At 45.3% G+C, this 24,487-nt stretch overlaps 1 protein-coding gene across 4 annotated transcripts in view; it reads right to left on the minus strand.

Annotated features, from left to right (window-relative positions):
• Positions 1-24,487, minus strand: part of bcat1 (branched chain amino-acid transaminase 1, cytosolic) — a 119,255-nt gene that overhangs the window by 47,738 nt on the left and 47,030 nt on the right. For all 4 annotated transcript variants that reach the window (XM_048554586.2, XM_059654703.1, XM_048554587.2 and 1 more), the window contains exon 2: positions 11,508-11,564. Coding sequence is in view for 3 of the 4 variants with exons in the window: in XM_059654703.1 (XP_059510686.1) it covers positions 11,508-11,564 (57 nt within the window). In the remaining variant the exon portion in view is untranslated. The remainder of the gene's footprint in view (positions 1-11,507; positions 11,565-24,487) is intronic.

Consider the following 24,487-nt stretch of genomic DNA (forward strand, 5'->3'; position numbering starts at 1 on the left):
GGTCTAGCCAGGGTCACCCACATATATTGAATGAATTGGAAAACAGACTTGAGCCCACAACCTACTGCCTCAGAGGCAACACCGTCCGCTGACTCAAACCAAGAAACAAGACTGACTTGATTCCAAAGCACCTATTTGGCCAAAAATTATGGCGGGACATCTTGAGGCTGCGATAGGGGGCATTCAAATGCAACTTTGGCTTTGAGCATTGTTTTCTCGGTTAAGCTTCCAAAAGAAGCAAACTTGGGCAAACTGCAAACAATCAAGTCCAACTTCAGCAAGAGCTAAACAGGCAGGACCAAGGAGAAGGTAAAAATATAAACCGAGGAATGTATTTATTTTATCAATGAATCCATTGGATTTTTGAAGGATTAGTGTTATATTCCTGACGATTTTTTTTTTAACTGTACTTCCATACACGTGTGCCAACTGGTTTAGAAAAACCCATATACAACAGTTGTACAGAAGACCAGGGTGGTTCTGTTTTCTAGAGGTCTGAATCTAGTCCTAATATTATATAATATAAAGGCGCTGGGCACACAAGATTATTCTGGTCGGATTTTTAACTGCAGCATATGGGCAGCACTTGAATTTTGTATGTGACAACAGCCACATGCTTGAGATGGTTTCCATTTGAAGTATTTGAGCTGAAAGGCCGTGCTAAATTGCCCGTGGTGTTCAGGGGTGTGTGGGTTATAGGGGGACAGGTCTGGGTGGGATGCTTCAAGGGGCAGTGTGGACTTGTTGGGCCGAAGGGCCTGACTCCACACTGTAGGGAATCTAATCTAATCTAAACTCCCAAATAGAGACATGTTGATTTTTATGGACAACAGAAGCAGAAACTGGAAAAGCTCAGCAGGTCTGGCAGTTCTGAGGAAGGGCCACTGGACCCGAAACGTTAACTCTGATTTTTCTCTCCACAGATGCTGCCAGGCCTGCTGAGCTTTTCCAGCAACTTCTGTTTTTGGTTTCTGATTTCCAGCATCCGCAGTTCTTTCGGTTTTGACTTTTATGGATTTTGTCGGCGTTTTCATTGACTTTTGGCTTGCAGTAGTGCTGGTACCTCACCAGGGACCCAGAAACAATGGTGAGCAGAGGTTCACTTAACAGCTGAGAGTTCCCGATCGAATCCGCAGCACAGAATCTCACCCACTGGCTGCGGAAGGTCACAGTTTGACATCAAAGCAATCATGATGCCCATACCTTCCTGATATGTGAGAAAGCAGTGATGCCCTGGGGCTGAAGCAGCTGACCTCCAACAACCACATCTGCCTTCCTTTGTAGGTGATGTTTCCAACCACAAGACATTTCCACCCAATTCCCACGGATACAGATTTCCATTTGCTAAGGTTCCTTGATGCCACATGCTGCCACTCAAAGGCTGGCGAGCTCTGAGGAGCAGCTCTTCATCACAATTCGTAGAGGACTCCTAGGCTGTGCAGTACCCAGTGTACTCAGCTGCTCCTTGACATCATGTGGGGTGAATCAGATTGGCCAAAGATGGGCGTCCGTGATGATGGGGAACTCAGGAGGAAGGCAAAATGGATCATCCACTTAGCAAGTGAGGTCAGTCTGAGCAGCAACAGCACCAACAGTGCAAAGGAGAGTGACCCTGGGGGTGAACGGCAGGATAAATACCTGAGGAGTGGGGTCGGAGTCACCCTGGGGGTGAACGGCAGGATAAATACCTGAGGAGTGAGGTCGGAGTCACGGCTGGGAGTGAACAGCAGGATAAATACCTGAGGAGTGGGGTCGGAGTCACCCTGGGGGTGAACGGCAGGATAAATACCTGAGGAGCGAAGTCGGAGTCACCCTGGGAGTGAACAGCAGGATAAATACCTGAGGAGTAGGGTCAGGATGACCCTGGGGGTGAACAGCAGGATCAATGCCTAAGGAGTAGGGTCGGAGTGACCCTGGGAGAGAACAGCAGGATAAATACCTAAGGAGTGGGGTCGGAGTGACCCTGGGGGTGAACAGCAGGATAAATACCTGAGGAGTAGAGTCAGGGTGACCCTGGGGGTGAACAGCAGGATAAATGCCTGAGGAGTAGGGTCGGAGTGAGCCTGGGGGTGAACAGCAGGATAAATACCCGAGGAGTAGGGTCGGAGTGACCCTGGGGGTGAAGAACAGGAGAATGACGTGGACAGCACATTTAGTGAGCTGGTCACACCGTCAGTAAGGGCTACACAGACTAAGACAAGTTGGGTGCCCTCCAGAAGGGTGAGTAAGCATGGGGATGCAGTGCAGGAGTTCCCTGTGCCCAGTCCCCTCACAAAAAGGCAAACTGCTTTGGATACTATTGTGGGGAAGGCCTCTCAGGGGAAGCAGTAGCAACGGTGCAGTCTGGGCACTGTTTTTCAGTGGGTAGGGTCAATATGTAGGCTAGCAGTTGTGACAAGGACTCTACAGTCAAGGGCACAGATAGGAGTCTCTGCGACTGAGAATGGGACTGCAGGATGGTTAGCTACATCTCTGCTGCTGGGTCTAAGGACGTCTCTGAGCAGGCAGAGGATATTCTGAAGTGGGAGGGTGAGAACCTAGAGGTTGTGATCTGTTTTGTTACCAATGACAGAGACAAAGGGTTGCATATCCACAGAAAGAGTTCAGGCAGTTACGTAGGAAGGTGAAAAGCAGGACCTCTCGCGTCGTAATCTCAGGATTACTCCCTGTGCTATGTGCTGGTGAGGTTAGGAATGGGAAGATAGTACCGTTAGATACATAGCTGAACAGCTGGTGTGGAAGGGAAAGCTTCAGGTTTCAGGGTCATTGGGATGTCTTCTAGGGCAGATGGGACCTATATAAGAGGGGCAGGTTGTACCTGAACTGGAAGGCACCAATATCCTGGCAGGGAGGTTGGCAGAATTTAAACTAGTGTGACAAGGGAGCAAAAACCAGGCCAGTAGGTCAGCAAGTTAAATGATCGAGGGTGAGTCAAAGACTCAAGCCAGTAAAGCTAAGAGGAAGAACAGACAGGGAGAGGTTACTGAACACAGCGGGACTGGTGGTCTGAGGTGTATTTGTTTTCATGTGAGGAATATGACGGGTCAGGAATTTTCAGCTTGGATTAACACAAAAAAAACTGATGTTGCAACTATAAAAGAGACTTGGTTGAGAGAGGGATGAGACTGGCAGCTTAAGATTCTTTATCAATATGTGGATGCTCCTACCAGAGAAGGAGCAGAACTAGACCTGCTTTTGGGCAATAAGCCAGGGCTACTGATTGAAGCAAAAATGAGGAAACATTTTGGGTCTAGCGATCATAATTCTGTTAGTTTCAAAAGTTATGGAAAAGGGTAAGCCTTCCATAAAAGTTAAAGCTTTTAACTGGAGTAAAGTAAATTTTATTGGTGTGCGACAAGAACTTTCAAAAGTTGATTGCAGTAGACTGTTCACAAGTAAAAGGATGCCTGATAAGTGGGAGGCATTCAAGAGTGTGATGCTGAGAGTTCTGAAGCATTTCGTTCCTGTTAGAGTGAAGGGTAAGGCTGGTAAGATCAAGGAGAAATGGACGAAAAAAAAATTGAGGTTTTAATCAAGAATAAAAGAGAATCTTATTTTAGATATAGACAGCTTGGTTCAATCGCATCCCTTAATCAAGATAATGAGTGTAAGGTTATTCTTAAGAAAGAAATCAGAAAGGCAATGAGATAATGTTGGCAGATAAGGTTAAGGATAATCTAAATGGATTCGACAAGTACATTAAGAGCAGGAGGGTAACTAGAGAAAGAAGGACCCCTTAAAGATCAAGGACGTCACCTTTGTGTTGAACCCCAGGAGATGGGAGCGATACTAAATGAATATTTTGTGTCAGTTTTTATTGTGGAGAAAGAAATGGAGACTAGAGAATGCAGAGAAATAAACTTTGAAGTTTTAAAAACAGCTCATATTGCAAAGCAGGAAATTCGGCAGATCTTCGAGAATATAAAAGATAGGCATATCCCGGGGACCTGACCTAATGTATCTCAGAACATTGTGGGAAGTAAGGGAGAAAATTGTGAGGCCCCTTGCAGAAATATGTGCATCATGTAGAACTATGGGTGAGGTGCCTGATGGCTGGAGGGTGGGTAAATGTTGTACTTTTGTTTAAGAAATGTTGTAAGGAGACACTAAGAGGGCCCTGGAGCAGTGCATGGGCTGTGAGCCCAGAGCAGCGTGCAGACAGTGAGTCCTGGATGGAGACCAGTGCAGGGGGACAATGTCTACCTTAGAACTCACCTTAGAACACTGTAATGTTAACCCCTTAATATGTTCCTTTTTAAACTTATTTTCAATTTTGTAATTGAGTAACCACTCCTATTCCTCTGCTGTATTCCAGAATTGTACTGAGGTAGATGTTGCCATAAGAATGGCAGACATTGTAAAAGTTTTTCACTGTACTCCAACAATGGAGTACATGTGACAGTAACAGGAGATTGTATTGTATTGTAGACCTCTGAGCCTGGCTTTGGTTGTGAGTAAATTATTGGAGATAATTATAAAAGATAGGATTTTTGGGCATTTAGAGAGGCAAAATTGGTTAGGGATGGTCAGCGTGGTTTAGTGTGAGGAAAATCGTGTCTCACAAACTTGACTGAGCTTTTTTTGAGGAAGTTACCAAAGAGGTTGATGATGGCAGAGCAGTGGATATTTCTTACTGTGATTTTAGTAAAGCCTTTGATAAGGTTCCACACGGTAATCTAATGAGTAAAGTTAGGTCACATGGGTGAACTTGCCAATTGGATACATAATTGGCTTAACAGCAGGAGACAGAGGGTGCTGGTGGAGGATTGCATCTGGAGGCCTGTGACCAGTGGTGTTCCACAGAAATCGGTTCTGGGTCATTTTTTGTTTGTAGTTTATGATTTGGATGAGAATATAGAAGGCATGGTTAGTAGGTTTGTAGACAACACCAAAATTAGTGGCATTGTAGACAGTGAGGAAAGTTTTATAAAGCTGTACAGTACAGAAACAGACCCTTTTCCAAGATTACAGCGGGATTTTGATCAAATGGGTCATTGGGCTGGAAAATGACAGAAGGAGTTCAATCTGGGTAAATGTGAGGTATTGCATTTTGGTACAGCAAACAAGGGCAGGGCTTATACAATTAATAGTAGGGCCTTGGGTAGTGTTGTTGAACAGGGGGACCTGGGGTGCTGGTACATTATTCTTTGAAGTTTGCGTCACATATAGACAGAGTGGTTAAAAAGGCATTTGGCGCGCTTACCTTCACTGTTCGGTCCGTTGAGTATTGGATTTGAGATGTCAGGTTGAGGTTGTACAGGACATTGGTGAGGCCTCTTCTGGAATATTGTGTCCAGTTCTGGTTGCCCAGTTATAGGAAGGATATTAAGCTGGAGAGGGTTCAAAAGAGATTTACCCAGATGTGGCTGGGTATGGAAGGTTTGAGTTATGAAGAAAGGCTGGATAGGTTGGGTCGGGACTTTTTCACTGGAGCTTAGGAGGTTGAGAGAGACGACCTGACAAAAGTTTACAAAGGGGCACAGATAGGGTTAATGGTAGCTGTCCTATTCCAGGATGGGGGATTTCAAGATGATGGGGCACATGTATAATGTGAGAGGAGACATATTTAAAAAAGATGTGAGAGACAGATCTTTTTACACAGGTGTAGAATAAACGTCCTGAGGAAGTCGTGGATGTGGGTACAATTATAACGTTTGAAAGACATTGTGCACTCAGAAAGGGACCATACTAGACCTGCAAATGGGGAATGAGCCTGGCCAGGCAATCAAAGTTTCAGTTGGGAGCATTTCAGGAATTGCAACCATAATTCTGTAAGTTTTCAGTTCCTTATGGATAAGGATATGAGTGGTCCTCGGGTGAAAGTACTAGACTGGGGGAGGGCTAACTACCATAATATTGGGCAGGAACTGAGGAATGTAGATTGGAGGTGGTTGTTTGAGGATGAATCCACATCTGGTATGTGGGGATCTTCTAAAGGCCAATAGATAAAAGTTCAGGACCAGCACGTTCCTGTGAAAGTGAAGGATAAGGATGGCAATGTTCAGGAACCTTGGGTGACAAGAGAAATTCAGAGCCTAGTCAAAAAGGAAAAGGGAGACCTATGTAAGGACTAGGAAACTGAAGATAGACACAGCCAACGAAGTACACAAAGGTAGCAGAAAACAACTCAAACCATAATTTAGGAGGGCTAAAAGAATCTTTGACAAAAAGGGATGAGGGAAAATCCTAAAGTGTTTTATACATATATAAGGAACAAGATGGTAGCTAGGAAAGGGTAGGCCTGCTCGAGGACAAAGGAGGGAACTTATGTGTGGAACTGTTGGACATTGGTGAGGTCTTTATTGAGTAATTTTCATTGGTACTCACAAAGGAGAAGGACATTGTGGGTGGGGAGTCTCAGGAGGGGTATGTTGATATTCTAGAGCATGTCGATATATAAAAATAGGTCATAGGCTCATACAGCACAGAAACAGACCCTTTAGTGCTAGCCGTCCATGTCAACCATCTTCCCAAACTAAACTAAACCCACCTGCCTGCGCTCGGCCCATATTCCTCCAAAAATATATCCCAATATCTTTTAAACATTGTAACTGTACCCATATCCACCATTTTCTCTGGCAGTTCATTCCACCCAGGAACCACGCTCTCTGTGTGAAAAAAAAGACCCTCCTGGTCTTTTTAAATCTTTCTCTCACCTTAAAAATATACTCTCGAGTTTTGAATTCCCCCAACCTATCAAAAATACACTTGTCATTCACCCTAACTATGCTCTTCATGATTTTATAAACCCCTATAAGGTCACCCCTTGGCATCCTATGCTCCAGTGGAAAAAAACTCCTAGTCTTTACAGTCTACTTTTATATCTCAAACCCTCCATTCCCAGCAACATCCTTTTCTGATTTGCTCCACTTTAATCATTTCCTTCCTATAACAGGGTGATGAGGACAACACAAAGTATTCCAGAAGAGGCCTCAATAACGTCATCAACGTGATGTCCCAACTCCTATACTCAAAGTTCTGAGCATTGGAGGCAAGCGTGCTAAATGGCTTCCTAATCACCCTGTCTACCTATGATGCAAATTTCAAAGAATTATGTGCCTGAACCCCTCAGTCTCTCTGTTTTACAACATTACCCAGGGCCCTACCATTAATTGTATCAGTCCTGCCCTTGTTTGTACTACCAAAATGCAATACCTGGCATTTATCAAAATTTAATTCCATCCGCACTCATCACCTCATTGATCCAATTGAGCAAGACCTCTTTGTAATCTTAGATAACCTTCTTCATTGTCAACCATACCACGAGTTTTGGTGTCATCTGCGAACTTACTAACCGTGCCTCTTATATTCATAAATGACAAAAGTGGACCCAGCACAGATCCCTGCGGAACACCACTGGTCACATGCCTCCAGTCCAAAAATCAACCCTCCACCACCACCCTCTGTATCCTACCATCTGTATCCAAATGGCAAGCTCACCCTGAATGCCATGTGATCTAACCTTTCTCATCAGTCCACCATGCAGGACCTTGTCAAAGGCTTTACTAAAGTCCAAGTAACAATTTCAACTGCTCTGCCCTCAGTCTTTTTGTAACTTCCTCGAAAAAGTCAATCAAGTTTGTAGGACACAAAACCATGTCCTGTCTTTTGAAAAGCATGAAGGTAGACAAGTCTCTAGGACCTGATGGGGTCTATACCGGAATGCTGAGGGAGGCAGGGGAGGAAATTGTACAAAATGGATCCTTGTACGAAATCTTTCTTTTCTCTTTCCTCTTTAGTACAGGAGGGGTCCAAAACGACTGGCAAATAACCAATGTTGTTCCTTTGTTTAAGAAGGAGAGCAGGGATAATCCAGGAAATGACAGACCAGTGAGCCTTACATCAGTGGTAGGAAAATTGCTGAAGATGATTCTTCGGAAGAGGAACAGACTTACTATCAATAGGCAACATAGCTTTGTGCTGGAAAGGTCGTGTCTCACAAACTTGATTGAGTTTTTGGAAGCAGTGACAGGCAATTAGTGAGGGCAGGCCGACAGAAGTTGTCTATATGGACTTTAGCAAGGCCTTTGACAATGTCCCTCATGGGAGATGGGACACGGGATCCATGGTAAGTTGGTAAGATGGAAGCAGAACTGGCTTAATCAAAGAAGATAGAGAGTAGCAGAGGAAGGCTGTTTTATCTGACTGGTGAACTATGACCAGTAGTGTTCCACAGGGATCGGTGTGGGGATCCCCATTGTTTGTACCACACGCGAATGATTTGGAGGACAATGGAGGTGGTCAAATTAGTAATTTTGATGATGACACAAAGACTGGGGGAGCAGCCAACAGTGAGGAGGACTACCAGAGGATACAGCAGGGTATAGATAGGCTGGAGACTTGAGTAGAGAAATGTCAAATAGAGTTTAATCCGAACAAACGCAAGGTGATGCATTTTGGAGGATCTAATGAAGGATCCTGGGGTGTTGGACCTGCACAAGATCTATCCCATTTAGCATGGTGTTGCACCATACAATGCAATGGAAGGTATCCTCAATGGGAAGACAGGACATCACCTTTACACGGACTGTGCGGTGATCAGTCCAACCATACTGTCATGAACATATCCAGCTGTGACAGAGAATGTTTCCTTGTTTGTATCTAACCTGATGCCATGAGGCTTAATGTTGATGTCTCCCAGTAGCAGAAGTGTGTGCCATCTGCAAGATGCACCACATCAAGGCTCTTTTAACAGCACTACCCATATCATGATATTCACCACTTGGGAAGATTAGGGCAATAGTCATACGCGTAATGAAATATCAGCCTCCCTAAGGAGTGGCACGGTGGCTCAGTGGTTATCACTGCTGCTTCACAACACCAGGGTCCAATTCCACCCTCGGGCAACAGTCTGTGTGGAGTTTGCACATTCTCCCTGTGTCTGTGTGGGTGTCCTCCCACAGTTGAAAGATGAGCAGGCTAGGTGGATTGGCCGTGCTAAATTGCCCATAGGGTCTAGGGGTATGCAGGCTAGGTGTATTAGCCACAAGGAATGCAGGGTTACAGGAGTGGGTTGAGTCTGGGTGAGACGCTCTTCAGAGGGTCCATGTGTCTTCAATGGCCCTAATAGTCTGCTGCCATACTATAGGGATAGTGTTTTACTTTAATTTCAAATTTCTGGGAATACATGCTCGAGGACAAATATAGTTTCACCAGAAGGCTTGTCTTTATTCATCATTTTGAAAGTACCTATAAATTGTACATCCTTCCGAATTTGCTGTTCTGTAAGCTTCAAAGAGCACATTAAGCTCAGTGACAAAACCTCATTTTTAGCACTGAGTTCAACTTTCACAACAGATTATTTGAATTTTGAATCAAATGTTTCGTATTTCTCATCGCAACACAAGTCATGTAGGCAGTAAAACAAAACACTTTACTTATCTCCCTGACATAGAGAGAGTAACTCACAGAAGAGATAACACCAGAGATAATGGGAACTGCAGATGCTGGAGATTCCAAGATAATAAAATGTGAGGCTGGATGAACACAGCAGGCCAAGCAGCATCTCAGGAGCACAAAAGCTTTTGTGCTCCTGAGATGCTGCTTGGCCTGCTGTGTTCATCCAGCCTCACATTTTATTATCATGAAGAGATAACACAATGTGGAGCTGGAGGAACACTGCCAGGCAGCATCGGAGGAGCAAGAAAGCAGATGTTTCGGGTCGGTACTCTTCTTCAGAAATTCTCCGTTCTCTCAGCCCTGTTTCGCTGACACCCTCCACAACCAGCCTTGCCCATTACACACAGACACACACACTGCCCGGCTTTCCTGCTGCCTTGATGCTGCCCTGCCTGCTGTGTTCCTCCAGCTCCACACTTATCTCTGACTCCAGCACTGGCAGTTCTTACTATCTCTATCTCACAGATGGGCTGTTTTTTGGGCAATTGTTGAAACTGAACAATGTTGAACTGGAATCTGATTTTTGTCTTCAGTAACCTCTAGTTCTACTACTGCACAGGACCACCTTTCGATGCAATCAGAAGCACATAGTACTGGTCAGAATTGTAACATTCAATTATAAATTACGTCGGGTTAATTCCACCGGGCAAGACCAAGAGGTGAGGGTACTGTATTGATTGTGTGAGTGTTAGCGTGCACAAGCAGGTGCGTGTGTGCATGTACGCATGTGTGCATCTGTGTGTGTGTGTCTGTGTACATACATGTGTTTGGCTTTGCTGCTGTGTGTTTGTGTAGAATGCATTAAAGCGTGAAGTGTGTGGGTGCACATGGGAAAGTGTACGTGTGTGTGTGTGTGTGTGTGTGTGTGTGTGTGTGTGTGTGTGTGTGTGTGTGTGTGTGTGTGTGTGTGTCGGCTACACAAGGCTGACAGAACTGAGAATGCGTCAACAAAGGGAACTAGTGGACAACTAGAAAAGGGCACGGGTGTGAGGGGGGAATGACGGCGAAAAAGGAGAGGGAGGGAACCCAGGGGAAGCCAGCCAACAAAAGAATACCAAAGCTTGCTGGGAGCCAAGCAAACACGTTGTCACATCAGGGACAGATTCCCTGCAAATTAACTTGCATTTTATGAAGTATGTGTTAGTTATTGAAAAAATTAACTCACAGCTGTCATCTTGTTTCAGTTTAAATGCTGTGGTGTCTAGGAAATTTAAGCTTTCCCTGTGCGCTATAGTTTTAAACTTTAAGTTTAATGGGGGGTTTTCTATTAATAATAATTGAGAATGTTGATCAGTTTTTCTAATTCTGATTATGTGCCCAGTTACTCCACACATCAAAATTATTACAAGACTGCATCTCATCTAATGAAGAAGTTAATCAGGATGAAGAAGGAGCCACTGGAAGACAATTGGCAAACCTCAACAAATCTCAAAAGAGCCCTCAAATAAAATGATTTCTCTGGCACCTCTCAACGTCCTAAGCTCTACTGAAAGAAATCCCAGCCTTTCCAGCCTCTCCTTATAGTTCAAACCCTCCAGTTCAGCAACAACATGGTAAATCTTTTCTGAACCCTCTCCACTTTACTATACTTCCTATAACAGGGCAACCAAAACTGCACACAGTACTCCAGAGGAAGCCTCACCAACGTCCTATACAACCTCGACATGACATCCCTACTCCTATATTGAAAGGTCTGAGCAATGAAGGCAAGCATGCTAATGCAGATCCCCAACATCCTGCATAGAGAATACTATTGAGGTAAAGTTACACCATGAGATAGCTTTTTTGACAGAACTGCTGCAGAGCAGGTGGCCATTCAACCCACCATGGCTGTACTTGCCCTTCAAACAGACATCATTGCTAATGTCATTCGCCTGCTTTTGACCCAAACCCTTGTACACTAGTTCTATACAAAAAAAAATTATCCAATGCTTGGCCTAATTTTTACGCCTAGTAAGCACGTACTATCACTACGATTCTTATATCACATACATTCTCCTATTCCACAATGTCAAAAGCATGTGAAATGCATTTTAAGGTATCTTTCACACTAACACTGAGTCACATACATGCAGTGTCCAGGCATTAATCTGAATTCAGGAACATACCTTAAATGTCTTAGTAACAGACTGTTGGGAGCTCCCATCAATTCCACTCTTGCCGCTCTAAGGGGAAGAAAGATAACATGGTAACTGTATAGAACCTTGTCGAGCTTCAACCAAAGAAAGAATTGCATTTCGGCTTTGAAAGGAAACAATTCTGCAGCATTTGCACTTGTGAAATCCATTGCATGAATCTCCAGAAGTTGTTCCACACTCCCCTCCACACCCACAACTCCTGACTGGGAATTATTGAAGAATTTGGAATGGCATACTGGAGCTCACATGCCATGACAGTTAATATCAATCTACAAGCACCTTTGGAGTAGGCAACATACACCCAGCATTTAGTTTGAGATTTAAATACATGAACCCATAGGCGTTTTGCAACGACAAGTGTAAACCAATACCCGACCAATATAGCAATTATGGAGAGTTTGAGAGTTATTTAACAATGTACCTGTATAGAAATGCATTGAAATAATTCCAGTTGACAGAATAAATAAAGGGGGTGCACGACGTCTCTGTGGTTAGCACTGCTGCCTCACAGCACCCGGGTTTGATTCCACCCTCGGGTGACTGTCTGTGTGGAGTTCTCACATTCTCCCAGTATCTGCGTGGGTTTCCTCCAGGTGGTCTGGTTTCCTCCCACGGTGCAAACATGTGCAGGTTAGGGTGGATTGGTCATGCTAAATTGCCCACAGTGTCCAGAGGCGTGCAGGCTAGGCAGATTAGCCATGGGAAATGCAGGGTTACAAGGTAGAGTAGGGTGTGGAACAAAAATAAAGTTGCTGGAAGATCTCAGCAGGTCTGGCAGCATCTGTGAAGCAAAAAACCAGAGTTAACGTTTTGACTCTGGTGACCCCGGGAGTAGGGTGTGGATTGCTCTCTGGAGGGTCGGTGTGGACTCAAGAACCAAACAGCCAGCTTCCACACTGGAGGGATTCTAAGAAATGAGGCAGAACCCTAAATATTAATGCAGACACATCAAACCTCTAAATGTATCAGTTAGTAGAACAATGCACTGACCTTGGAGGTTTGCTCCGGCTGTCTTTACATCTAGAGGCTATGCATTTATTCATCACAAAGAACACTCTCCTGCCTCAGCCCATCCTAGTGTAACACAATATTTGGAGGGGCTCAGTTGGGTTCTTGTTGGGAACGGTGGTGAAGTGAGGGGGCAACGTGTTTTCTCTGGTCAACGTGCTGAGCATCACTGGGCTTTGCTGAAATCAACCGTTACGCCACTGCCCTGCACATCTGAGCGCCCTCCCCCATCCCCACCTTCCCCCTGATTCAATCACTTTACAAAGATTGCTGGACAGCCAGAGTGCGCTATAAGTGAGAGAGCATTCATTACAAAGAGAAGCTGCTTTCCGCTTTGTACAGCAGTATCCCCTGCTCCAAAGTCCTTCTCGAATTACAAAAGGGTAAGTATTTACGTCACAGCCGAGTGCAGACAGGGACAAGGCAGAATAGCAAAGTTTCTTAGAAACAAAGATATTAATTCCAGTCATCAATAGTGAAAGAATGGAAGTGATTCCTTGGGCACAACAATGAGCAGGCTTTCTGTTTCAAACATTATAAGGCATTGTTTCTTGATTTGCTACCTTCCAAACAGTAGTATTGCATTACACCCTCTGAATGTGTTAGCCCTTCGGAATTTGAGGTTTCAGTTGCTCAAGGATCACGCGCACACATACACACACACACACACACACAGACACACACACGTGCATTGCTATAAATACACATAAAAGCACGAATACATGCACACAGTTAGAGAAAAATACAAACATACAAAAACATGCATACACACGTAAACACAAGTTCACACGCATGTTCAAATGACAGGATAACTAGTAAGTGAGTCTAAGACCGGGGGCACATGATCTCAGACCCAGGGGTAGACCAATCAGGACTGAGGCAACAGAGCACATCTTCACTCAGAGGGTGTTGGTTCTTTGGAATTCTATATCCCAGAGGATTGTGGAAGCACAGTCATTGAGCAACTTCAAGGCACAAATGATATATTTTGGGAGACAAAAAAAAACAAGGGAAATGGGGGTAAAACGGGATGTGTGGTCTACTCCTGTTATCTTATTTCTCTTGACTGATTCTGGAATTTGTATTATTATCATTATGTCTTCTGTTTTGGCATTGCTTTCTGTGTTTTTCATTCCACAAAAACACAAATGTTTTACAAAAGAGATGATAGAGTAAACACCAAATGCAATTGGAGGAAGGCATGTTAGCTGCAGATACAAAGCCATCCTGCCATCACCAGCTCTCTCCTCACAAAAACCTAACTTCCTTGCAAACTAGCTCCTCGCAACCAAACTCCTTCTCCCTTCCAATCCCTTCAGCAAATTATTGCCTCCCAAATCGGTGACACTCCTTCCTGGAATTTCATGTCAGACCCCTCCCAACTAGCTTGCCATTCCTGCTGCTCTCCTGAATCTGTTTATATCTGGGTCACAAATAGCATCTGATATCATTGTGACTGAGGTAACATTTCCCCACTTATCCATCTGGTACTTGCTACATCCTAGTAAAATGAGGGGATCTCACATACCAACAGAATTTTAATAGGACTAGACAGGGTAAAAGCAAGAAGGATATTCTGAAGAGCAGGCTCGAAGGGCTGAATGGCCTACTCCTGCTCCCATATTCTATGTTTTTACAACACAGTTGAACACGCCATCCCATCCTCCTCAAACGTTTCTCCACTAATGGCCAGCTGAGTGAGACTGCCCCACTTCTGGTTTCATCCCAACCTATCTAACTCAGGCAGAATAATTCTCTTCTCCTCCTGGTGTCCCCTAACGATTGATCCTCAACCCCCTCCTATTTCTCATCAACATGGTGCCCCATGCTGACGCGTTCCAAAAAAATGCAATGTTAGTTTTCATATGTGCACTGACAACAAGCAGCTTGAGCTCACCACCTCCTCTCCCAGCTCCACCACATCATTGAAATGATCAGGCTGCCTGCCCGATATCTGGTACTCGATGAGCAGAGACTTCCTCCAGTTAAACAAGGTGACTGTCAAAGCCATTGTTTTCAGTCCCTGCTACAAACTGCACCCTTTAGGCATCGATGTGCTCCCTCTCCTTTACAAATGCCTGAAGCCGAATCGGACATTAATGTCTTTGGCAATGTCAACATGAGCTTCAGCCCATATCAATGCCTCACTTCACTGTTGCTCCAACTCACTGCCTGCTGAGACTCTCATCAATTTGCTGCCATTGGAATAGGCTACAGAAATACCCACCTGGTCAGTGTCTAATGTTTTACCTTCCAGAGGCTACAGCTCATGCAATACTCTGCTTACATAGGTACCCTGTAGATCTCAGCCTAATGCTTTTAGACCCGATGGCTCCCAGTCAAGCAATACCAAGTTTTTTTTTGAATTCCGTTCTGAAATAACTCCACGGTATCCCATCACCAAGTTACCCTTTATATGTGTGTGCACAGTACATGGACTCTGACCAGTTGGCCACAGCCAGTTCCTAGAGCGAGGGGAATCCTGGAGACTCCTGTTTATATCTGTCAGCCAGGACTCCCTGATTGGAACAGGTTAACAATCTGAATTAGGGAACTCATATTTATGAGATCCACGTAGGCAATGTCATTTGGCCAAACAATCACTACACCCTTTTTATTTGCAAGTTCCTCCATGATTTCTGTCTTCCCTGTCTTTATAGGGATCTCAAAGCCCGAAAACCTTCTAACATATCTGTGCTCATCCAATTCTGGTCTTTGTAACTACTGCTTTTGATTTCCACCAACATTAACAAATGTGACTTTATTTGGTTCAATATCTCTGGCACCTGCAACACCTCAGTATTGTAATGGAGCATCAGAGCTTGGTTATGATGTATTCAAAAGTAGAGATATAGAGCACAATGGGTTTTGGGAATCCTTGTGTATAATTATAAAAAGCTACCACACATGTTCAGTGTGTAAGAGGGAAGGCAAATGGAATGTTGGCCTTTATTTCAAAGGGAGTGGAGTTTAAAAATAGGAAGGTCACATTTAAGCTACACAAAGCACCAGCTACAGCCATAGAGTCATAGATGTACAGAACGAAAACAGACCCTTCGGTCCAACTTGTCCATGCTGACCAGATATCCGAAAATAATCTACTCCCATTTGCCAGCATTTGACCCACATCCCTCTAAACCCTTCCTATTCATGTCCCCATCCAGGTGTCTTTTAAGCGTTATAATTGTACCAGTATCGACCACCTCCTCTGGTAGCTCATTCCGTACAAGCACCACTCTCTGTGTGAACATGTTGCCTTTTAAGTCTCTTTTAAATCTTTCCCCTCACCTTAATCCCATGCCCTCCAGTTCTAGACTCCGCTACGCCGGGAAAAAGACCTTGGTAATTCACCCTATCTGTACCCCTCATGATTTTGTAAACTTGTCACCCCTCAGCCTCCACAACTCCAGGGAAAATAACCCCATCCTATTTGGTTTCTTACCATAAGTGAAATACTGGAAACAGGTTTGGTTCCTTTAGCTAAGGACAGATATACTGGAATTGAAGGCAGTCCAGCAAAGGTTCACCAAGCTGATCCCAGGTACCGAATGATTGTCTTATGGGGAAAGGTTGAGTTGACTGGGCCTGTACTCATTGGAATTTAGAAAAAGAACAGCTACCTTATTTCAACATGTAAGATTCTGAGGGTAGTTGCCAGGGTAGATGCGGAGGAGTTATTTTCCCTTGTGGGCAAGCCCAGGACCAGACAGCGTCTTTTTAGAGTCAGGGGTCACCCATTTAAGAAAGACAACAGATAGTATTTATTCTCTCAAGGGATATGAATTTGTGGAATTCTTTGCCACAGCGGTTTGTAGAGATTGGCTGATTAAGTATTTTCAAGTCTCAGGAAGGAAGATTTTTAATCAGAAGGAATTTTCTATGGGGAAATGGCAGAAGAGTGGACTTATGGGTGATCAGATCAGCCAGGATCTCATGAGCAGACCCTGATGGGCTGAATGGTCTACTTCTCCTCCTATGTCTTATGGTCTTATAATTCCCATTTTCACTGATTACAAACTGGATTGAAATCGTCCAGGTTCCATAACGGAACATGGAGCCATTAAACCTCTACCATCTGCTCCACTAATTAAATAGTTAAGGCTAATCTACATCTCAACCTCATTTACCTGCCTTGGTTCCTTTAATATCCTCACATTGCCCTATCCAGAAAAAGAAAGCCTAGCAGCCTCAGTTTTGAAATTTTCAACTGATTTAACTTTTTGGTGGAAGAACTTCCAGATATCCCCTTCTCAGTGTTCCCAAATGGCCTGGCTCCAACTTTAATGTTGTCTTTCCCCTGTTCCGAACTCCGAGATCAGAGGAAACAGCTTCACTTTATCTGCCCTATCAAACCCTTTCATAGTGTTAAACACCTCAATTAGAGCAGTCCATCATTTTCTAAACTCAAGGGAATACATGCATAGTCTCCGCAATTCTATCCTCATAATTTAGCACTAGACTGATTCCAGTGACTGAGATCTAACCCCACCTCCCCCCACCCCCCACCCCGGCAAGGCCAGTACAATCGTCCTAAGGCTCAACTGAGCATAGCATTGTTCTTGGGAGGAATCAACTCTGCCAATTAATCAACAAGTGAAAACCTACGCTCCACCTCAGGGTAGCTGGTCCAGCACCATCATGACCCCACAATGTTACTATGTGAATCAGACCAACATCATTAGATGCAAGTTGTGAATCAACTTTTGTTTTCCTTTGTCCCATTTACTAAACTCATTGCTGATGGGAACCTAAATGAGTGCACCCACAATAAGGAAAGATTTTGCTCTCAGATGCTGGTCAGAGCTCAAGAGCAGAAAGCACTGGAAAGTATATCCGTCTACAAAAAAATTGTGTTAAGCACACAAATGCACATGACCCTGGTTATCCAATGACTAAAATTCAATTACAGAAAAATGCTGCAGTGTTCTGTCCTGTTTCTACATGACCCATGCACCAGGAGACCAGAAAGCTGTATTGACCATGAAGCTGCAGGATTGAAGAAATCTCAAAACCAGCCAAGATTTTAAATGGTGTTCCATGTTCTAAAACATACACATTTTTCCCACTGGTTTGGGTTTGCCTCCAACAGGCTGTTTTATCCAATACAGTGATGCTTATGTAATCTCTCATAAGATAAGAAACGGGTCATGGATGTCATCGTGTTGAAGAACCAATAGGCATATATATCACAACTAACTATTATATACAACAATACATTCGTCAGGCACATAAGTGCCTGGGATAATTTATGCTAGTGAGTTGAGAGATTAAGAGCAATAAGATTCCAGTAGAGTTTCATGCTTCAAGTGATCTGAGGTAAGAAGGAGTCTCACTTCTTTATGACTCCAGGTCACATGCTGTGATTCAGTGATGATGTCACAAGCATGTCACTTAAAGGTACACAGACATGCTAACTGTGAGGCATACCACAACACCAATCACAGCCATTTATCAGGGGCAACAGCTGGAAGACAATTGCCCGTGCTAATAAAATTGTGGAGCAGATTCTATAAAATTGGATATATATTTAAGGGACTGAATGGCACAGGGTTGAAGGACAAACATGCAACGAGTGGCTTTAGTTTTTTGCATTGTTTTACAAGCAGCCAGTTGATGAGTGTAATTTGTCAAATACGTACAATGAAGCTTTCCATGTAACTGGTGTTACACACTCCCTGCTAGAGCTTTGTGAAATTCCTTCAAATGTTCTATAAAAAATTAGTTTCCTTTTCAGTGCACAAGTTCAGTGTTGCATTCAGTTTTAAAATTTCCTATGTTCTTTCTGTGAATTGAAAATGCCTTTCATCATCATGAGCTGTTACACGAACTGCCAGGTTTTACAAATGAGTCATGTCAAATGTTAAGTAATAGTTTCTACAATTTTCCGTTGTTGCCACATAAATTGCATCTTACTACTGTCCTTACTGGCATTAACTGATTTCCTCATCATTTCACCAATGCAATAAAATCAATGCTTGACAGTACAAAACTTAAACAATGTCCAAAAGGAAACAAGAAATCAAAGCTTTCTGTCTTACACTGATTGCAAGAAAGCGATTCGAAAAATGGTATCCCAAATTCGTGGACTAAGATCGAAGATTGACAGTTAACTGTTCTTACTGAGCCTCCAAGTCAAAGATGACCCAAAAAATAACTCCAGCACCCTCTTCTCGTGCTGAATAAATCGGTGAAAAATTTTTCAAGTCTCTTTCTTGCTTTCCAGTTCTGATGAGTGGAAGACATAAGTACTTCACTTTCTTGACACCTTTAGTATAAGGGCTGCAGATGACATTAGAATATTTATGGGGATAATGAGGAAAACATTTTATGACTAAGTCAATAAATGAAGTGATTCAAAGGAAACAGCAGGTGAATTTTAAAATGGACAACTCCCAAATTAATGCAGACTGGGACATTCTTGGCAACAGGAAAACATTTAAATGCATGTTTGCTGGTTTATCATGGTAATATTCAGGCACGACCTGGGCTCTGTTGCAAGGCAATCTTGTTGGCTGCGGGGAGATGGTGCTGTAGGAGTAATACCAATAAACTAGTAATACAGAGGCCTGGGCTAATATTCCAGAGACGCAGGTTCAAATCCCAGGTTAACTGGTTAAGTTTAAGTTTGATATAGTAAAATCTGGAATTAGTCTCAATGATGATGACCAGGGCAATTATTATCAATGGTTGTAAAAAAACGTATTTGCTTCACTAATATCATTTAGGGGAGGAAATCTGTCATGCTTGCTTGGTTGGGCATACGTGTGACTCCAGGCCCACAGCAAAATGCCTGCCTATTAACCGCCCTCTGGGCAATAAAACATCAGTGAAAAAATAAAAAAACAAAAAAAAAAGCTCCAGTGTGTTTAGCCTGGCCCGTCAATTCAGAACTATTGCTCCTATTGGAATTGAGGGTTATGGGAAAAAGACAGGTAAATGGGAATTGAGGATTGTCAGCTAAGGTGGATGAATGGCACAGCAGGCTCGATGGGCTGAATGGTCTGCTCCTACATCGCATGGTCATGTTCTCTTCGTTGGTCACTGTGGGTAGCTCCTAACACCATCTGGAGATCAATTATTGGCAGCGTTTTTTGTAGTTAAGTGTGAACCTTGGCTCAGTACCACCAGTCTTGCCTCCAAGGTGGCAAGGAGCACTTTCAGAATTACAAGCATATCGCATAGACTGATGATTGAGGACCGCAATGTCAAAGGTACAGCCACGCAGACATAAAAATGAGGCTTTGGTTCGGGTGGATGTGCGAGATTCTGAAACAGTATTAAAACAGGGGCATGGTAATTGTGAAAGATATTTTGTCTCTTCTCGGGAACATCTTAAATGTGCTAACATTCATCTCTCAACCAACATCAGTAAAACCTAATCGATCATTGCTGTTTACCTCCTTTGAGATAGTGAAGAACTTTTATTGGTTAAAAAATGCACTTTGGAACATCTCGATGGACACATGGAAATGGGAGTTCCGCCTTTCAGTACATTCGCCACAGATTTTAGATTCTCAACTCTCTTCCTTCTGAAGGGAACCAAGTTATTGAGGGCAGAAAAAGAGAACAGGAAGTGCTTTGGGTTTTGTTTTCCAACCTTTTAACTGTGAAAGATGCTGCTCAAAGCAAGGCTGATAGATTGCTACATATAGCTCAGAGCAAAGTACCACAAACTGTCATTTACCAAGTGGCAACACAAGGTACAACTATTGACAACCCAGCGGCACAGAACTGACCTCAAAAATCCCATTGTACCGTATCAACTTTGCCAACTCTTATACAGGAAAAAGTCCACAGTCTCTGTCACTGACAGGCAGCAGAACATCACAACAGCTCACGGCCATACTCGATAAATAACTGGAAGGTTGATGAAATTGCACCCACAAAGGTGTCCTTGTCACTGTCATTCTTTATGGGTAACAGAGGAACAACAGTCAACAAATCCTTAAGAAGCCAGAGCAGAAGTAGGCCATTCAGTCCATTGAGCCTGCTCCACCATTCAATGAGATCAAAGCTGATCTGATCATCCTGAAATCCACTTTTCTGCCTTTGCCCTGTACCCCTCGATTCCCTTACTACTGTCTCTCTCAGCCCTGACTATGCAAAATGACTCAGCCCTCTGCGGCAAAGAATTCCACAGATTCATTACCCTCTGAGAAGAATTCCCCCCTCACCTCTGTCTTAAATGTACCTCCCCTCATTCTAAGATGACGCCCTATGGTCCTAGACGCTCCCCACAAAAGGAAGCAACATTTGCACATGTACCGTGTCAAGTCCTTTAGATATCTATGTATTCCCAGTGGTCATGCAAGAGGTTCTATAAATACAATCCATTTATCCTAAGACTTCAGCCAAACACTCGTTCACTTGTCCAGTGCTCCAGCAATACAAAAATGACAAAAATAAGGTGTTAACCATGCCATGATTTCTCAGGGAAATGTGAGCCATAAGGGGAAATTGGCTTGGTGGTATGATACTGGACCGTTAATCCAGAGACCCACGTGATATACTGGGGTAACTCGGGTTGAGTCCTGCCATGGTAGAACTGTCTCATGATGACCATAAAACGACTGATGTAAAAACCCAAGGTAACCCAGTTCGTCCCCTCCCCCCACTGCACCACACAACCAGCCCAGCTCTTCCCCTCCATCCACTGCATCCCAAAACCAGTCCAAACTGTCTCTGCCTCCCTAACCTGTTCTTCCTCTCACCCATCCCTTCCTCCCACCCCAAGCCGCACCTCCATCTCCTACCTACTGACCTCATCCCACCTCCTTGACCTGTCCGTCTTCCCTGGACTGACCTATCCCGTCCCTACCTCCCCACCTGTACTCTCCTCTCCACCTATCTTCTTTTCTCTCCATCTTCGGTCCGCCTCCCCCACTCTCCCTATTTATTCCAGAACACTCACCCCATTCCCCCTCTCTGATGAAGGGTCTAGGCCGGAAACATCAGTTTTTGTGCTCCTGAGATGCTGCTGGGCCTGCTGTGTTCATCCAGCCTCACATTTTATTAGAGATAATGGGAACTGCAGATGCTGGAGAATTCCAAGATAATAAAATGTGAGGCTGGATGAACACAGCAGGCCAAGCAGCATCTCAGGAGCACAAAAGCTGACGTTTCGGGCCTAGACCCTTCATAAGAGAGGGGGATGGGGAGAGGGAACTGGAATAAATAGGGAGAGAAAGGGAGGCGGACCGAAGATGGAGAGTAAAGAAGATAGGTGGAGAGAGTGTAGGTGGGGAGGTAGGGAGGGGATAGGTCAGTCCAGGGAAGACGGACAGGTCAAGGAGGCGGGATGAGGTTAGTAGGTAGCTGGGGGTGCGGCTTGGGGTGGGAGGAAGGGATGGGTGAGAGGAAGAACCGGTTAGGGAGGCAGAGACAGGTTGGACTGGTTTTGGGATGCAGTGGGTGGGGGGGAAGAGCTGGGCTGGTTTAGGGATGCAGTAGGGGAAGGGGAGATTTTGAAACTGGTGAAGTCCACATTGATACCATATGGCTGCAGGGTTCCCAGGCGGAATATGAGTTGCTGTTCCTGCAACCTTCGGGTGGCATCATTGTGGCAGTGCAGGAGGCCCATGATGGACATGTCATCAAGAGAATGGGAGGGGGAGTGGAAATGGTTTGCGACTGGGAGGTGTAGTTGTTTGTTGCGAACTGAGCGGAGGTGTTCTGCAAAGCGGTCCCCAAGCCTCCGCTTGGTTTCCCCAATGTAGAGGGAGCCGCACCGGGTACAGTGGATGCAGTATACCACATTGGCAGATGTGCAGGTGAACCTCTGCTTAATGTGGAATGTCATTGTTCCCCAACCCCGCACGGCCCGTTTCTATCTCCTTCCCAAAATCCATAAACGTGCCTGCCCTGGCCGACCCATCGTCTCAGCCTGCTCCTGCCCCACCGAACTCATCTCCACCTATCTGGACTCCATTTTCTCCCCTTTGGTCCAGGAACTCCCCACCTACGTCCGTGACACCACCCACGCCCTCCACCTCCTCCAGGATTTCCAATTCCCTGGCCCCCAACACCTCATATTCACCATGGACGTCCAGTCCCTGTACACCTGCATTCCGCATGGAGATGGCCTCAAGGCCCTCCGCTTCTTCCTGTCCCGCAGGCCCGACCAGGCCCCCTCCACCGACACTCTCATCCGCCTAGCTGAACTCGTCCTCACACTCAACAACTTCTCTTTTGACTCCTCCCACATCCTACAGACTAAGGGGGTGGCCATGGGCACCCGCATGGGCCCCAGCTATGCCTGCCTCTTTGTAGGTTACGTGGAACAGACCCTCTTCCGCACCTACACAGGCCCCAAATCCCACCTCTTCCTCCGGTACATTGATGACTGTATCGGCGCCGCCTCTTGCTCCCCAGAGGAGCTCGAACAGTTCATCCACTTCACCAACACCTTCCACCCCAACCTTCAGTTCACCTGGGCCATCTCCAGCACATCCCTCACCTTCCTGGACCTCTCAGTCTCCATCTCAGGCAACCAGCTTGTAATTGATGTCCATTTCAAGCCCACCGACTCCCACAGCTACCTAGAATACACCTCCTCCCACCCACCCTCCTGCAAAAATTCCATCCTCTATTCCCAATTCCTCCGCCTACGCCGCATCTGCTCCCACGATAAGACATTCCACTCCCGCACATCCCAGATGTCCAAGTTCTTTAAGGACCGCAACTTTCCCCCCACAGTGATCGAGAACGCCCTTGACCGCGTCTTCCGCATTTCCCGCGACACATCCCTCACACCCCGCCCCCGCCACAACCGCCCCAAGAGGATCCCCCTCGTTCTCACACACCACCCTACCAACCTCCGAATACAACGCATTATCCTCCGACACTTCCGCCATTTACAATCCGACCCCACCACCCAAGACATTTTTCCATCCCCTCCCCTGTCTGCTTTCCGGAGAGACCACTCTCTCCGTGACTCCCTTGTTCGCTCCACACTGCCCTCCAACCCCACCACACCTGGCACCTTCCCCTGCAACCGCAGGAAATGCTACACTTGTCCCCACACCTCCTCCCTCACCCCCATCCCAGGCCCCAAGATGACATTCCACATTAAGCAGAGGTTCACCTGCACATCTGCCAATGTGGTATACTGCATCCACTGTACCCGGTGCGGCTTCCTCTACATTGGGGAAACCAAGCGGAGGCTTGGGGACCGCTTTGCAGAACACCTCCGCTCAGTTCGCAACAAACAACTACACCTCCCAGTCGCAAACCATTTCCACTCCCCCTCCCATTCTCTTGATGACATGTCCATCATGGGCCTCCTGCACTGCCACAATGATGCCACCCGAAGGTTGCAGGAACAGCAACTCATATTCCGCCTGGGAACCCTGCAGCCATATGGTATCAATGTGGACTTCACCAGTTTCAAAATCTCCCCTTCCCCTACTGCATCCCTAAACCAGCCCAGTGCATCCCCTCCCCCCACTGCACCACACAACCAGCCCAGCTCTTCCCCCCCACCCACTGCATCCCAAAACCAGTCCAACCTGTCTCTGCCTCCCTAACCGGTTCTTCCTCTCACCCATCCCTTCCTCCCACCCCAAGCCGCACCCCCAGCTACCTACTAACCTCATCCCGCCTCCTTGACCTGTCCGTCTTCCCTGGACTGACCTATCCCCTCCCTACCTCCCCACCTACACTCTCTCCACCTATCTTCTTTACTCTCCATCTTCGGTCCGCCTCCCCCTCTCTCCCTATTTATTCCAGTTCAGTCTCCCCATCCCCCTCTCTGATGAAGGGTCTAGGCCCGAAACGTCAGCTTTTGTGCTCCTGAGATGCTGCTTGGCCTGCTGTGTTCATCCAGCCTCACATTTTATTATCTCACATTTTATTATCTTGGATTCTCCAGCATCTGCTGTTCCCATTATCACTGTAACAAAGTGTGGAGCTGGATGAACGCAGCAGGCCAAGCAGCATCTTAG

Source organism: Stegostoma tigrinum, chromosome 25 (genome assembly GCF_030684315.1).
Source record: "Stegostoma tigrinum isolate sSteTig4 chromosome 25, sSteTig4.hap1, whole genome shotgun sequence".
NCBI lineage: Eukaryota > Metazoa > Chordata > Chondrichthyes > Orectolobiformes > Stegostomatidae > Stegostoma > Stegostoma tigrinum.